We start from the raw sequence: 17,110 nt of genomic DNA, 5'->3' as shown, positions 1-17,110 counted from the left end.
TGTAAGGAACAATAACCTCATCATGGGCATAAGGAGAGGGTTTTCAGTCTAAAGAAATTTGATTGGAAGAGGAAGTACCTAAGGTTTTTTTCGGTTGTTTGGTACTTGAAAGCACAGTGGGCTGCATAGAAGTACTGGGCGCTGAAGAAATAGTTGCAGGGTCCATGGTAAAGATAGAAAGGTAAGAGGAGAAGAATTTCAGAATGCAACTTAGAAGAAAACCTGAAGAAGAGTAATAGAAAATGGCGGATGGATATATTTGATATTTTCAAAGAAAGTTGACTGAGTATGGACGAGAACAGGTAGCAGCTGATGAATAAATATAAAGAATGAAGAGAGGCGAAGGAGGTTTCTTGAAAAGTGGAGGGAAATATACGATATTTCAAGATCAATGGTCATCACTTTTCATAACCGACGTGTGGAGTCAATCGGTGAATTTAAAAGCATTGCAGTTGAGAATACGAGGATGATATAAGAGGAGTGGGGAAGGACATGGTAACCATACGTTGGGAAGAGACAAAATTTATAATCAAACGGCACAAGAGGGGATAACGTCAAGGTAGGTGAAAAGTTATATTTAAGAATATATAAAAAGTCTGACAAGATAAAGATTTCGGCTGGTCTGCAGGATGATTTGGGGGCTGAGTACAAAAGCGTCATGATTATGGAGGATGGTTTGGTTATCGAGGAAAAAATAATTTTACATAAAAGACGAACCACAAATCAACATTCGAGTTAATGATGATTTGAGAACCTCATATTACAATTTTTGAAAATCATGAATATCTTGGGAAAAGTTATAAAGTATTGATCCAGTGAAGATTAGTTGCATGGAAAAGGCGATGCAAAGGTTAACGAGGAACATCAAGAGTTGACAATCACGAAGGAAAAATATGAAGAAAATCTTTATTCTGATTGAATGATTCAGATTCAACGTATATAGTCTTCTGATCAGAGTTAAATATTGTATTCTGGAGTTGCTTGGAAGAAAGATTCAAACCTCCTGACCAGAGTCTCGTGGGAGGTCAACCTGATCAGCAAGCTTGGGGGCTTGTGTTATGACTAAAATATCCCAGTCCCGGTTCAAGCCGGTTCACTCCGGTCCACAGATAATACGATTGGGTTCAATTGTTTAGATAAAGTAATCTATGGGTCCACTCAAGATCTACGAAGAAAGGCTAATCATAGCCATCCAGTCATGAACTACAATCCGACGGTCATGGTTGAAAACGCTGCAAGCGGGAAAGCCTATATAAAAAGGAAGCAAAGGACTTGTCAAAGGTAAGTCTCTCAGATCAAATTGGACACTGGATTCATTTTTCTGATTTTTACTCCATTAGAACACCACAAAAGCTCTTTCGAGCTTTGAAGAACTATCTACAGAAATCTAACTAGACCGTTGGAAACACGACGCCGATCAAGACAATCGGCTCCGTTTCTAACTGGTGTTTCATTTTCCAGTGAGCGAGAGACTAACAGAGGAACAAAACGAATCAGATCGATCCAGATCTGAAAAGCTTGGTGTGAAGATTGTGGTTCAAAGCTATTGGCAAATTTAGCACCAACAATGATCCATAACTCCATAAATTTTAAATCTATAGATTTGAGATCTCCAGATTTTTTAAATCTTCAAACTCAAGTAACCGAACAGGCCCTAAGAGATTCTTATGACCGGTGGTAGATGGTTTTGTTTACTATGCTGCAGGAGATATTCTTTTTATCTTTTCTGGTAGTGCGCGGGAGATACCTGTTGTGCAGCTTTCAAAAGGCAAAATATAAATCCATTAGCATTCAACGACTACATTTAAACATCACAACTGTTGAATCCTAATATATCCACACGTCACCTTCTAAGAGACACATTAGTTTACCTCGCATGACGACCAACAAAATGTAAAATCGTAGGAATAGGGAGAGTATAGTTTTTCCTTTTGATGTTAATCAAATTAATTATAAGGGCTTGGAACTTATAAGCTTAGGGGATGTGAAATTGGAGGAGATGTGGAAGACAGAGGTTCTACATCTCCTGCAGCCACAAGAATGCGGAATTAATAAACTAAAGATTGAATTCAAATTCTAAATTTTTGTCCGTAAACAAATTTGGAAATTTATATTATCCAAGTGTGTATTAACCTAAACACACTTGCATAACCTACGTGACTAACGGAAGGCTCACATGTGACTAATGGAAGGGTGACTTATTCATAACAAATTGTATTGATGTTTGAATCTAGGGTTTCCTTGGTCTTATTGATTTTATAAAGAAATCCCCCTTGTGTTTCCCTGTTCAAATATGGGATGAATTGGACATTCTCACCAACACAGCTGGGAGGCTGCTAATCAACCGGCTCATTAAGAATCTATATTTGGTTTGGTTGTTAGCGTAGAGCCTTAGCTTGGTTCTTGTCTCCGTTCTAAGTGTCTTCTCACCATGGAAAGAAATTTGAAATTCGCCAGTTTCGCCCCCTGGCGAAACGAAACCAGGGGCGAAACCGATATTTACCAGATATCGCCGAGAAATCGGCGATATCTGGCGATATATCGTGAAATATCGCGAGATATCGCGATATTTCGCGATATTTCGAAAAATTTTATTTTTTTTTGTGTGAATTTTATACTATTTCTTGCACTTTTTAGGCGATTTCTCTCGCGATTCTATCACAATCTTACCAATTTTATCACGATGATTCAAAACTCAAAAGTTAATGTGCTAAATGTAATTAGGAGGAGAATCTACATAGAATAACTTATAAATAGAAAAACTTTTTATAGCAAAATCTTCAAGATTAATGAGCAATTTTACCAACTATATTCTAGTGATCTAATCCTCAAAAGTCAACATGCCAAATATGGTTAGGGAAGAGTATATACATGAAATAATTTATGGAAACAATTTAAATTATGAAGAGATTTTGTAATAGAATCGTCTGTTAATCATTCCAACTATGTCCTAATGATTTAGGCCTTAGAAGGTAACACGTTAAATGTGACTAGGCAGGAGGTTTAAATGGAAATATTTATTAAGAAATAATTTAAATTATCAAAGTCAACATGCCAAATGTGATTAGGGAAGAGTGTATACATGAAATAATTTATGGAAACAATTTAAATTATTCATAAATCTTATAAAAGAATCTTCAGAGTGATTTGATAATCGCTCCAATTATGTCCTAATGACGTAGGCCTCATAAGGTAACATATTAAATGTGACTAGGTAAGAGAATTTAAATGGAATAATTTTTAGGAAATAATTCAAATTTACCACATATTTGTATAAGATTAGGATAGGCATCAAATTTATCAAAATTATTGAGTAAAAAGCACAAAAAAATTAAGGGCGAAATTTTCTATATGGGGGGCGAAATATCGCCGAGATATCGGCGATATTTCGCCATTCAACCCGGTTCGCTGGGTAGCGAACCGGGCGAAATTTCCGGAACTTCGTTCCATGCTTCTCACTACAGATGTGTGGTACTTATAGACACAACATCAACTCACTTTGAGTTCGTTATGCCTACTTGTCCGACTGTCACCACTATACAATAAGCACAGTCAAAAAGAACCAAGTAATAATATATGGAGCGTTTAACATCGTGGATGATAAAGGAACCACGAAGCTTCGACCAAGATGGTGACACTCTTGAATTGTTTTTCACAATCTATATTTGGTTGTGATGCGTCCAAAATCTGCTCAGCCCTTAGATCTCCTCGTGATGTCCTGCAAAACGAAAGCGTTAGATGTGGCCCGACCGCTGGGGTCGGGAGTCCACCTCCGAAGGCTAAGTCAGTTGATGAACTTAATCACAAACGGCTCTGCTAGAAGCGCAGAGCTAAGGAATGAAGAACTGGGAAAAGTGATCTAGATAGCAGATCGCTGATAGTTTAGGTCTATCAGTATGTATCTGAACCTGAGTCTCAGATAGTATTCTTTTCGATCCCCTCACCTTGTATGGTAGTGAGGTTTATATAGAGTGTACCTTCGAATCTCCTTCTTTGGATGCACTCGAGCCTTCTTCGGGTAGTCGTTGGATCTTATCAGTTAGATCCGTTGAGCAATAGACTTCTACTAGTTTGGGCTAGTAGAGGACTCCTGAGATAACATTTAGGTTATGCGATGAGTATCCCTTCGTTAATGATTATCCGCAGCCGTCAATTTGAGTCTGCCATTATTAGGGTGATTACCCTAATCCATAAGTAGGATTAGGGCACGCTTGCATCCGAATAAGCTTTCTTCTTCAGCAAGCCATCTTCTGGATCCGGTTCGCTCGGGAGCGAGTTGGTTCTCTCCGTCTCGACCGGGGTCGAGGGTCGGACCAGGTATGAACCCGGTCTGATCATAATCTCTCCATATCACGAGCCCCCCAGACCAAGCGTTCGGTCGATCCCGAGGGCTTGGTTTTTAACTGGGTTCGTCGTTAGGTGATAATCTCTGCGTGCGTCATTAAATGTCATATCACATTTAATGCGGTGGTCACTTTTCCTCGAGCGTTGTGACTGTAAGGCCACATATCTCCTTGCAGTTGATCTCGTCGTGGCTCACGTCATCCAAGCGACGGTTTCCGAACGCCTATTTCGGATTCGTGAGTTCAAACTTTCAAAACGTCTTTCAATCTTGATCGCTGATTTTGAATCAATCTCGATCGTTCAGATTCCCGAACACTAGTGCGGGAGTTTTAAAAGCGGTTCGTTGTCTTCGTAGGTTTCATTCTTCCTGTCGGAATTTGAACCTTTGTTGTCCGCTTTGCGCCTTCCCGCTCTCAAGCTTCCGCCTCACCGAATCGGTAAGTTTTTCTTGGTCTTTTTCTTTTTGTAGTTTATTGAAACAAGTAATGGCGGACGATAGGGCTTCTCTAGTACCAGTGTTGGTAATAGCGGTGATGCTTTTGCTTCTCCTGCTCCCGAACAGTCGGATAGTGATAACAAAACCCTAACTGTCCTCTCGCGCGAGTTCCCTGAAGTTTCTCAAAAAGGTTTTGAAAGAAAAACCGAAACTTCTCCTGTCCTTCTCGAGTCTGGATCTTCCAAGATTGTCGAGTCTTCTAGGCAGCCTCAAATCTCCGGGTCCAATGGTGGACCTGGCTCTATTCCCTCCATTTACAATGAGGAAACCCTTCTTTCAGCTATCCAAGATTTTGATCTTCCTTCCTCATATCGGGTTAGGGCTCCCCACCCCGATGAGAGGGTTGATTCATCCCTTTCGGGTGAATTTTCTCTGTATATAGATGCATTGGAAAGCGGGGTTCGCTTTCCCTTTTTTAATCCTTTGTTCTCCGCAGATTCGAATCATTGGAACATTTGTCCCGGAATGCTCCTCCGCAATAGCTGGCGTCTCATCATCGGCTTCTTGGGTTTGTGTTTTGAGCTTGGCATTACGCCATCTCTTTCTCTCTTTGTACATTTTCATGTTCTTTCTATCTCCCATCCTCCTGGATGGGTTTTTCTGTCCAAACGCAATAAGGCTGAACTTGATTGGAGGGGCAGCATCCTTGTCAAAGGAACTTGCCCTTCTAACCACAAAAGATGGCGCGAACGATACTTTTTCTGTCGAGCGCCTCCATCAGATCTTAACTTCCCAACCACCTGGAGGAGGTGTACTTCTTCTTCCGAGAATAACCGAGGCCTTCCCTTATCCAGAGAAGACGAGGCGGCCATCAGGAAGATCAAATCCATTCCGTGGTATCAAGAGATACATGGATTTGAAGTGGAGTATAACTCCATCCTTCGATCTTGGGGCTTGGCTCATTGTGAGCTTCTAACCACCATCCTTTAATTTGACTGAAGTGATATGTTTTGAATTTCGACTCTTGTCCTTCTTCTTTGCAGTGCCTCCAAGAATGAACCCTGAAAGCCTGCGGGTCAAGGCCGCTAGGGCCGTTGTGACAGCCGAGCAACGATTGCCCAGAGTCTTGACCGTAGATCAAGAGGCTTCTCTTCCCTCTCCCGACCCCTCTTATAGGGGTATCGGGAATATCAGCCCGTAGCTGGTGCTTCGGGTAAAGGGAAGAAACCGATGGTGGAGAGGTCTAATGTCTCTTCCTCCGCCCGAACCAAGAGGAGGCATGACACAATTGATGCTCCCTCCAATAAAAAATCCAAAGCTTCAAAGGATGGTGAGGAGGTCTTCACCCCCAGTGGACCCCCGAAGCTGACCGACAGGGGTTACTCGGGATCCCGAGAAAGCTGCAGAATGGAGCTCCCTCGGTCTTGCTCCTTCTGATCGCCAGGAATTTGAAGCCCTGGATGACACCTCCCTTGTTAGTCAATCTACAAGGTACCGGTCTTCTTGCTTAGTTATTTTTTCATAATTCCTTATGACTTCTTCTCGATATTTTCCGCCTTCCCGAGAATGCTTGTGTTGAGCTTTTATCAACACATGGAAGCATTGAGCCGGGTTGGTCGCACCAGCTCCTTGCTGCAAACCTGTGAAGAGAATTTGGCCAAAGCCAATTCTGAAATAGACCAGCTGACTGCAGCTGCCGTGGAGCTGCAGAAAAAGCATGAGGAAGAAGTGATCTCCCTCAAGGAGGCCCTCAAAGGGTCGAAGATTCGTGCCGCTGCTACCGAGCGCGAGGCCAGGAAGCAAAAAGCAGTTGCCATGTTGTTTGGTGACAGGCTTGAATTCAAATGTAGGGAGCTCGAAGAACATCTGAAGTTGGCGATCCCTAGCAAGCCCGAGCATATAAAGCCAGAGCTTCGGAAGGAGTGTGTTCGGAAATACCTGAACAGTGTACCTTATTCCGAGCTGCTAGGTATCTACAACGTTCAAACTTATCGCCTGGGGCAGAATGACGTTTGGGAGTGAATCCTCGGATCAATCCCTACCTTCGACACTGCTCCTTTTCGTGAGGTGTGCCACAAAGAGGTCTTCGGGAAAGTGGTATGGATCTCCCGGACTGGGCTCAGGAAGAAGATGATCCTTTTCCAGCTGACCCTCAATATGAGGCATACCTGGTTGACGAGCCGGCACTTCCAGAGGAGAAATCACAAGCCGAGTCTCAAGTTGCTGCTGCAGAGGACTCAGCCGATGCCATTCTTGAGGAAGGCTCTTCTCATGATCCTGAGAAAAGTCCTCCCGACCAGGGTCCCTCGGGCAACAATGAAGAAAAGGCTTAGGGAGTTATCTTTTTGTACAGATTTACCCTCTATTTAATGAATAGACATTTCTTTCTCATGTTGGCCTTTATATTTCCCCGTCTCCTGCCGAAATCTTGCCTTGAATATCAAAGTATTAATGATAAAACTTATCACTTAACTTTTCATTCCTCGCCGAGTAATAATCTTGTAGAAATATTGTGAAGATGCGTTTCGGGAAGATGCATTAATCTTCCCCACTACTTCATTTATTGCAAAGTCCGCACGTTTGCCTTCTGCGAAGTTCAAACGTTTTCTTGCCTTTGTATACCATTCACTGTTTCCAATGAATCGGAAATACATCCATTATTTTAATGGTGGTGCAACGATTGGAGGTATCTCTGCATCAGGTGCTCGCTTCCACATGTTTCCATGTGGCATCCCTCCGACCGTTGATCTTGCTTTCTGCGGATTTCGAAGCGTCATTTCGATCTAGGTCGTCGGTTGTCCTTAGCCTTCAACCGTCGTCTTAATACCTGAGGCTATTTAAGCCTTCGTGGGTACTCTCCATCTATCCTGACTTCTGCAAGTTAGATTTGCTAAAGTGTTAAAGCGACCTTTCGTCCTTCGGCCTGCTTCCGTATTCCTCGTACTCCAACAACAGCTCTATCAACTTCTGAACAAGTGAGTTTTTTGATTACTCATCTCTTTCCCCACTTCCCCCCTGAGTAAACTGCACAGTAGTTATACTTGGGGTTTAGTTTTTTGGTTTTGTCAGAAGTGATAGAAAACTAGGGTTTCCCCCTTGTTGTTGTCGTTTGTTTCTGTACTGATATGGCTTGTTTCTTTGCATAGAAGTGATGTTCGCAGAGCCTGCGTCTTCAAGTATTTACATAGTAAGCCCTTTGTTGATATGCTGAATGCTTATAACTTGCAGGCGTACCGGGATGGTGAGAACGAAATATGGGAATCAATATTAAGGAAGGATCCTCATTTTGATACGACTCCCTACAGTGCTGTTTGCCATCCTGAAGTATTCTTGACCATGGGTATTCCTCCTCCCGACTTGACCAAGGATAAGATTGATCCTCCACCTTCCGATCCAGATATTATGCAATATCTGGAAGATTCTCCTGTTTATTCTCCCCTGGAAGAAGTCAATTATGACGAGCTTGTACTGAATGCGAGTTTGGTCGAGGACCATACTTCTCCTGGACAAGCTGGACAAAGAGTATGAAATTGCAGAGGATTTTATGCATACCGAAATATTTTTGTAATCCTCATTTCTTCTCTTCTTTTCCTTGAATCTCCACCAATGGTTGACTCATATGTTTGTTCTAGCAAAATCGCATTGATCTTGTATAACTTCTCAACAGTCACCTATGATGACTTTCTTTTTTGATCGAAGATTGTATCCAGCTCTTGTAATTGTTTTGATACTGGCCTCTTTGGATCTTTTGAAGAAATAAGAAAGTAACTTTATCTTGAACTTTGCTAGCCACTTGAATTGCTGTTGCATTAGGTCTTAGTTGTTTGAAACAATGCCTTTACTTAAGGATTTCCGGAGAAATACAATAAGTCTGAGAAGGAACTCACTCGGGTTTTAAACCGATGCCTTTACTAAAGGATTTCCGGAGAAATACAATAAGTCTAAGAAGGAACTCACTCGGGTTTTAAACCAATGCCTTTACTTAAGGATTTCCGGAGAAATACAATAAGTCTGAGAAGTAACTCACTCGGGTTTTAAACCGATGCCTTTACTTAAGGATTTCTGGAGAAATACAATAAGTCTGAGAAGGAACTCACTCGGGTTTTAAACCGATGCCTTTACTTAAGGATAATTCAAAAATTCAATAAGTCTCGAAGGAACTCACTCGGGTTTCAAACCGACGCCTTGCAAAAGGAACTCACTGGGATTTTCATCCGATGCCTCGACTTAAGAAAGTTCGAAAAATTTCCATAAGTGTTGAAGGACCCACACGAATTTTCATCCGATGCCTTACAGTTGGATCTTGTTCTTGAATGTGGTGTATGATGCCCCCCAATCAAAAGATAGTTTGTTGAAAGCCAAAAATTGCATTGATTGAGTTGAAAATGATTAAATCGCGAACAAAATTGAAATCATCCTCAAGGATAAAACTTTTTGAGATGCCTAGCATTCCACGAACGATCCAACTCTTTCTGGGTATTGATGTTCTTCAGACTGTAAGCTCCTGAACCGACCGGTTTCACAACCATATAAGGTCCTTCCCAGGAAGGGTCCAATTTTCTTTGGTGACGCGGGTCGGAAGCTAGGGTGTTTCTCAACACCAAATCTCCGGCTAAGTACCGACAATTCTTCACTCGAGTATTATAATGAGATGCTATCCTTCTTTGATAATGTTGAGTTCGTGCTATTGCCTTTGCCCGAACTTCGTCCAACAAATCAAGACTATCAAGCAGTCCTTGTTCATTTGCTTTTTCCTCGAACTCACGATCCCGTAATGTCCCCGCCATTATCTCCACTGGTGCCAATGCTTCGGATCCATATGCCAACCTGAATGGAGTTTCTCCTGTGGGTGTTCGAACCGTAGTTCTATAAGCCCACAGTACATTATGAAGTTCTTCGACCCAAGAAGCTTTGTCAGCTTCGAGTCTTCTCTTTATTCCTTCTAGTAGCGTTCGGTTAGTAACCTCTACCTGTCCATTGCTTTGGGGGTATGCCACTGAGGACATACGATGCTCGATCATATATGTTCCACAGAATTGCTCAAATTGTGGACAGTCGAACTGAGTACCATGGTCAGTGACAATAATCTTTGGAATCCCAAAGCGATATATGATTGATTCAAGCACAAATTTCTCCACTTTTTCTCGGTAATTGCCGCCGATTCATCGGCTTCTACCCATTTTGTGAAGTAATCAATTGCTACTATCGGATATTCCCGTCCGCTTTGATGCCTTGGTGAATTTGCCCATGATATCAATTCCCCACATTGCAAAGGGAATGGGATTTAGAATTGAAGTCATAGTTTCCGCCGGGCGCTTCAATACTGTAGCATGAATTTGACAGTTACCACATCGACGAACGTACTCCATAGCAGCCTCTTAGACCTTAGGCCAATATAGCCGAAGTCTCAGAATTTTGTGAGCCAGGGCTCGGCCACCCATGTGAGCTCCACAAATACCTTCATGAACCTCAGCATAAGATCTTTTGTATAGTCTCCCATTCTGAATGACAAATCTAGCTGATCGAATCTTGATCAACCTTGCCTCTACTGGATCCTCAGGTAATTTGTCATCCCTTAGATACTCGATTATTGGATCCATCCAAGCAACGTTCGCTTCAATATAAGAAATTTTTTTCTCATGATAACTTGGAAAAGTTATCTCTTCAATGTAGATCGAAGGGTCTAGATTCTTTTCCTTGGCATTGGCTAGTCGGGATAGCTCATCTGCCACTGAATTTTCATTCCTCGAAATCTGAGATATCTTCAAATTCCGAAATTGGTTTTGAAATGCCTGCACTATCTCTCGATATTTCTGCAAGCGTGGTTCTTTAATGCCATACTCCCCCTAGACTTGGTTGACTATAAGTTGAGAGTCACTATAAATAGTAACATCTGCAATAGATAATGCTTTTGACAACCGAAGTCCTGCTATCGAGCCTCATATTCTCGCTTCGTTATTACTTGCGTCAAATGCGAATCTCAAAGCATATCGAATAATAAATCCTGCTGGACTTTTTAATAGAATTCCAGCTCTCTGCTCCATCTTTATTACTCGAACCATCCACATATACCTCCCAAGTGGTTGGTATAATGGGATCCTCAATGGTGGGTTCCACTGGTGCGGTAGTTTCTACTACAAAGTCGGCTAATGCCCGAGCCTTGATTGCGGTTCCGGGCTTAAAGCTCACTTGGAACTCGCTGAGTTCAACTGACCAGGACACCATCCTTCCAGACAAATCAAGTTTGTTAAGAACTTTACTAAGAGGAAAAGTTGTAAATACCTTAATTGGATGAGCCTGAAAATATGGCCTTAGCTTCCTGGCGGCCATCATGAGAGCCGAGCACGCTTCTCAATCTGCGAATATCTTGTCTCCGCATCTAGCAACACGTGGCTTACATAGTAAATCGGCCTTGTTTTTTATCTTTTTCCCGAACAAATCGCACTGACCGACCGCCGAAAGGGACGTCGCTAGATATAGCTGTAATATTTCCCCCTTCTCGAGTCCGGGACAGGATCGGTGGTTGTCCAAGTGCTTCTTTTAATTTCTCGAAAGCTTTCTGGCACTCTTCAGTCCACTTTGCTTCCTTACTGCCCTTCAGGTCTTTAAGTGCCTTGAAAAAGGCAAACATTTTTCTCCAGACTTGGAGATAAATCAATTTAAAGCAGCAACTCTCCCTGTTAAACACTGTACATCCCGAATGGTTTTGGGAGCCTCCATATCAATCAGAGCTTGTATTTTGGCAGGATTAGCCTCAATTCCCCTCTGTGATACCATGAAGCCCAAAAATTTGCCCTAGGAGACTCCAAAGGCACATTTTTCGGGTTTAGCTTCATTTGATGTTTCCGGAAGATCTGAGAAAACCTCAGTCAAATCTGCAATATGATTTGCTTTTGTAAAGCTTTTCACTAGCATGTCGTCAACATAAGCTTCAACATTCTTTCCTATGAGCTCTTTGAAAATTTTGTTGACGGCCCTCTGATATGTTGCTCCTGTATTCTTCTAGCCAAAAGGCATGACCTTGTAATAATAGCTCTCACGATCAGTCATGAAAGCCGTAAACTTCTCATCCTCCTTATTCATAAGGATCTGATTATACCCTGAGTAGGCATCCATGAAACTTAAAGTTTCATATCCTGCAGTCACATCTATCAAGAGGTCAATCCGAGGCAACGGGTAGCAATCTTTTGGGCAAACTTTGTTAAGATCTGTGTAGTCTGTACACATCCTCCACTTCCCATTCGCCTTTTTTACCATTACCACGTTGGCCAACCAAGTTGGGCACTCAATTGGTTCTATGAAACCAGAATTCTTAAGTTTTTCAACTTCGCTTCGAACGGCTTCATACTTTTCAATGGAGAAATTTCTTCTTTTCTGTATCACTGGTTTCGCCTTAGGGTCTATCCAGAGTTTGTGCTCTGCAATGGCCCGATCGATTCCGTGCATGTCCTCAGCAGACCATGGGAATACATCTTTATTTTGTTGAAGAAATAACTTCAACTCATCTTTAAACTCTTCCAGCTGTTCAGACCCGATAAAAGTAATCTTTTTCTCATCCTCGGTACACAGCTGGATTTGCTCCAGCTTCTCCACTGGTTCGGGTCTTTGCATCTCTGTCTCTTCCCGATCATCTCGAACTTCTATGGGGAGGGCAGTTACCTTTCTAGGGCCCTCCTTGTCTTTTAAATAGGCAACATAACACTACCGAGAGATCTTCTTGGTCGAGGAGACTTGACCAATTCCCATATCAGTCGAGAATTTTATCTTCAGGTGTTTTGTTGAAACAATAGCACCTATCTTGGATAAAGATGGTCGCCCGAGGATCATATTATAGGCTGGTAGTTCCCGAACCACCAAAAAATTGATTCGAACAGTTGTTTCCTTAGGAAAACTTCCAATGGATAAATCAAACTGGACCGATCCTTCCGCCACTGCAGATGACCCTGCAAAGCCATATAGATGTGTGGATGAAGGTTTCATCAAGTCCTGATCCACCTTCAACTTTTAATACACTTCGTAGGAAATTAGGTCAGCTGCAGACCCTGTATCAATCAATACTCTATGCACTTCCCGCCGTGCAATCTCTACCTTGATGACTATAGCATTATCATGAGGTAAACAAACATCTCTTTCGTCTTCCTCGCTAAAGGTGATAGAATCTTCACCATTCAGCTTCTTCCGCTTCTGCGTCTCTCCGGTTCCAACAAATTTGGATTTTGTTTTCAGACTCCGGAGTGATTCGGGCTCTGGTCCCCCGAAGATGGTAAGGATCGGTGACCGAGTAGCTTCAATCACCTCCTTGCCTTTCTTAGACTTCGGGGCCTCCCTTGATCGTTCCGAACTAACCGAACGATCCCTTTTCGGAGCAGCCGCACGTGGCTCACGTGGCTCCTCCCTTCTTACGCTAACGGCCCGGACGAGATGTCCCCGAGATATCAATCTCTCAATATCTGCCTTGGGATGACGACAGTCATTAGTATAATGACCATAGTCCTTGTGGAATTGGCAATACTTTTCCCGATCCTGCTGCTCTCCGGGTTTCAAAAGAATTTTAGGCGGCCACTTTAAAATATTTTTTCTTTTGAGGATATTCAAAATATCAGCCCGAGGAGCATTCAATGGAGTGTACTCACTTTTACCGGGGGACCTTTGGCGCCAAGGCTGGGATTTTCCAACCCGATCGCGAACATTCTTCTTTGGCTTCGCTTCGCTCGGGGAGCCTTCTGTTCCTTATTGGAGACTTTATTATCCCCTTGGCGCGCATCTAGAATCTCCATGACTTCAGCTCGCTTCGGCATCTCTGTACCAACTCAGCATAAGTCGGAGGCATATCCTGTAGTAATAACTCCGGGAATTTCCGATTAGTGAGTCCAGTGAATAGAGCAGTTCTGGCTACTTGTTCATCCAAATTTTCTATCTCCATCGTCACTTTGTTGAATCTTTTCTGAAACTCTCTGATTGATTCGTTCTTTCCTTGTTTGACAGTGAACAAGGTTTCTTCCGTTTTCTTGACCTGTATTCCACTCTGGAATCGCCCTATGAATTGGCGCGCCAATTCGTCAAAGTTTACGATTCTTCCAGAGGGGAGGTTCGAAAACCACTTTTGTGCTGCTCCAGTTAGAGATGAACCAAAACCCCGCATAAAATTTCATCGAATTACCAGAAGCGCCATGGTCCATTGGTAATAGCCGATGTGAGCTGTTGGATCTCCGGAGCCATCGAATGTTGAGACGGTAGGCAAATGGAAGTTATGGGGAACCGATATCCCGCAATTGGCTCGGCAAAGGGAGTCTTCCCAATGACTGAGTAAATATCCTCAGTTATTCTTCCCTTAGCCAACTGCCCTAATTTCTCGTTGATGTTGGCCAATTCCTGACCAATCTGGGTCGGGTGATCTTCAGCAATATGATCACGACCTCGATTAACACGATCATCCCGTGCTACTCGATCATCATGAACAGCCCGTCCTTCCCGAGCATTCCTCTCGTCGCGAATCTGCTCGATCATCACGAACGGTTCTTCGACGGTGGGTGAGTGAGTTCTTACCCCTGTATCCAACCTTGTGTTTGAATCGGTTGTACTCTCTCTTGCGGTCCGTCGAACCGATCGTCTCGCCTCGGTTGATCATCGATCCTCTGAAGTCCTCGGTCTCCTTCACGGAAATTCGATCAATATTTCGGTCTTGACCGGTCTCGGTCACGTGGCAATGCACGTCTCCCTGAATCGCGTTGATCGGGCTCTTGTGGTAAAACCACTCGTCGCGGTGAGCATGCGGAGTGCTTGGCTCACCTCCAAGAGTTGAATCTTTACCCGATCCAATTGATCTTGGATTGTATCGGGGAGGAGGATTACGTCCTCCCTGGCCACCATCTACCTCGATAGGATTTTGGCTTTCCTGGGGAATATCTGGATTATTCACTCCAGAGATCTGAACACCGGAATTGCGTTGTGCAGCGGCTGCTGATCTAGTCACCATGGCTTTTCCAGTCGTTTCCCACAGACGGCGCCAATTGATGCGTCCAAAATCTGCTCAGCCCTTAGATCTCCTCGTGATGTCCTGCAAAACGAAAGCGTCAGATGTGGCCCGACCGCTGGGGTCGGGAGTCCACCTCCGAAGGCTAAGTCAGTTGATGAACTTAATCACAAACGGCTTTGCTAGAAGCGCAGAGCTAAGGAATGAAGAACTGGGAAAAGTGATCTAGATAGTAGATCGCTGATAGTTTAGGTCTATCAGTATGTATCTGAACCTGAGTCTCAAATAGTATTCTTTTGATCCCCTCACCTTGTATGGTAGTGATGTTTATATAGAGTGTACCTTCGAATCTCCTTCGTTGGATGCACTCGAGCCTTCTTCGGGTAGTCGTTGGATCTTATCAGTTAGATCCGTTGAACAATAGACTTCTACTAGTTTGGGCTAGTAGAAGACTCCTGAGATAACCTTTAGATTATGCAATGATTATCCATTCGATAATGATTATCCGTAGCTATCAATTCGAGTCTGCCATTATTAGGGTGATTACCCTAATCCATAAGTAAGATTAGGGCACACTTGCATCCGAATAAGCTTTCTTCTTCAGCAAGCCATCTTCTGGATCCGGTTCGCTCGGGAGCGAGTCGGTTCTTTCCATCTCGACCTGGGTCGAGGGTCGGACCAGGTATGAACCCGGTCTGATCATAATCTCTCCATATCAGATTGTAAGCATAGAGCCTTAGCTTGGTTCTTGTCTCCGTACTAAGTGTCTTCTCACTACAGATGTGTGGTACTTATAGACACAACATCAACTCACTTTGACTTCGTTATGCCTACTTGTCTACTGTCACCACCATACAATAAGCACAGTAAAAAAGAACCAAATAATAATATATTGAGCGTTAAAAATCGGCGGACGATAAAGGAACCACGAAGCTTCGACCAAGATGGTGACCCTCTTGAATTGTTGTTCACGGAAAGAAATAGCGAAACGCTATTAGCAGTTGAAGCTGTAGGATAGGATGACATTATTCGGTCAAGCAGCCGTGTGGACCGAATTGAAGTCAGCTAGCTGTCATGATCCTCCACCAGACATGGCGAAATTAATGATGAAAGGAAGAAAAGAATCTCCAATGGAATTCTTTTACTGGGTTCCATTTCTCTTGTCGGCTCCAGCAAAGGATTTTAATATGCACCAAATGCTCTGATGGCGGAAAAATAAAAGAAAATCATCGGTTTGATTGAGGATAAGATTCCATTAATAACCTTTCATTTTGAATTTATTACAAAAAATGGATGTACTAGAGTACATGATGTTACACTTTGACCCTGGCCTTTCAGGCCAAAGGAAGTCGAGATTCCTCAAAATCGCATCGTCATACCCTGCTCAAGGAATCATCAGAAATTATTAACTTTAGGAATTGGTTTCACAAAGAATTACTTCATTAACAAATCAAAGGAGAATGGAAAACTTAAAATAATACAAGTTGAAGTAATGAAGCTTACTGTTGGAATTCAATATTGATTTTTGAAGCAGTAGAATTAGCAATAGAAGCAAAAGCTGTGGAAGAGAGAACGATGGTGGTGCCAGAACTGGAGGCTTGACTAACTGAACCAGTCGCACGATCTACGATCTGAATCTGAATGGTTTCACCTTCAACACAAGTTCTCTTCGTCTCTGCACTCAAGCAACTCACCAGATACTGTCTTCCACATGCTGCCCCGTTATCCCAAATCCCTTCTCCCGCAGCCCCAAACAGGTTGTTCTCTGGGAACTCACTTGTGTCATCACCATAACAAGTCGTTGCTGCACAATAGTATATATCGTTACATCAAATCCAGAACACCAATAATAGTTTAAAGAAAAATTTCACGGAGGAGTTGTGCACTTACGTATGTATGGAGAGTCGTATTGGGATGCAGTGCCAACGTCGCCATGAGAGAACCGAAGGAGTTCTGCAAAGGAGAAGAAGAATAGAAGGAATCGAATTCCACGAGGCTTAAACATCTGGCGGAGCTGCAAGATTATCGTCTCTCTTATTTCTTCTCTTCTCAGCTTGCATATAATTCGAAGTCAATGGCAAACATGTAAGGAGCACGGAGGATAAGGTTAAGGTTAGACATCAGATGCATATTTAATTATTGGAATAATTACTATGGCCCAGTGAATTATAGCTTGATTTTTTTTTTGGTAAACTGCACTTCATTCAGAGAACTAAAAAAAGTACAGACATAACTACATGAAGACACAAGGTTCGAAACTAATCAAGGAGTGGAAAGTAGCCAAACTGTCGTAAGTGAATTATAGCTTGATTACTTACCTTATTCCCTATCTGATATGGTCGGACTAAACGGGTGAC

General features: G+C 42.7%; 1 protein-coding gene across 1 annotated transcript; it reads right to left on the bottom strand.

Moving 5' to 3' along the window:
• Positions 1–15,366: 15,366 nt before the first annotated feature.
• On the bottom strand, positions 15,367–16,837 carry LOC149007433 (EG45-like domain containing protein). Its single transcript, XM_089166174.1, has 3 exons — positions 16,644–16,837; positions 16,257–16,557; positions 15,367–16,133 (listed from the first exon to the last, which is right to left on the bottom strand). The coding sequence occupies exons 1-3, from the start codon at positions 16,756–16,758 to the stop codon at positions 16,127–16,129; spliced, it is 423 nt and encodes a 140-aa protein (XP_089022300.1). The 5' UTR covers positions 16,759–16,837; the 3' UTR covers positions 15,367–16,126.
• Between the last annotated feature and the right edge of the window lie 273 nt (positions 16,838–17,110).

This window comes from Hakea prostrata, chromosome 8 (assembly GCF_041222555.1).
Source record: "Hakea prostrata isolate BN-2017 chromosome 8, UWA_Hpros_2, whole genome shotgun sequence".
NCBI lineage: Eukaryota > Viridiplantae > Streptophyta > Magnoliopsida > Proteales > Proteaceae > Hakea > Hakea prostrata.
The sequence above is the reverse complement of the archived record's forward strand: the minus strand, read 5'-3'. Positions and strand labels throughout refer to the sequence as shown.

Excerpts from the sequence above, each read along its gene's own strand:
- LOC149007433 (XM_089166174.1), bottom strand. The coding sequence starts at position 16,758 with ATGTTTAAGCCTCGTGGAATTCGATTCCTTCTATTCTTCTTCTCCTTT. Across the intron at positions 16,558-16,643 it reads ATACGACTCTCCATACATAC|CAACGACTTGTTATGGTGAT; the intron begins GTAAGTGCACAA and ends ACTATTGTGCAG.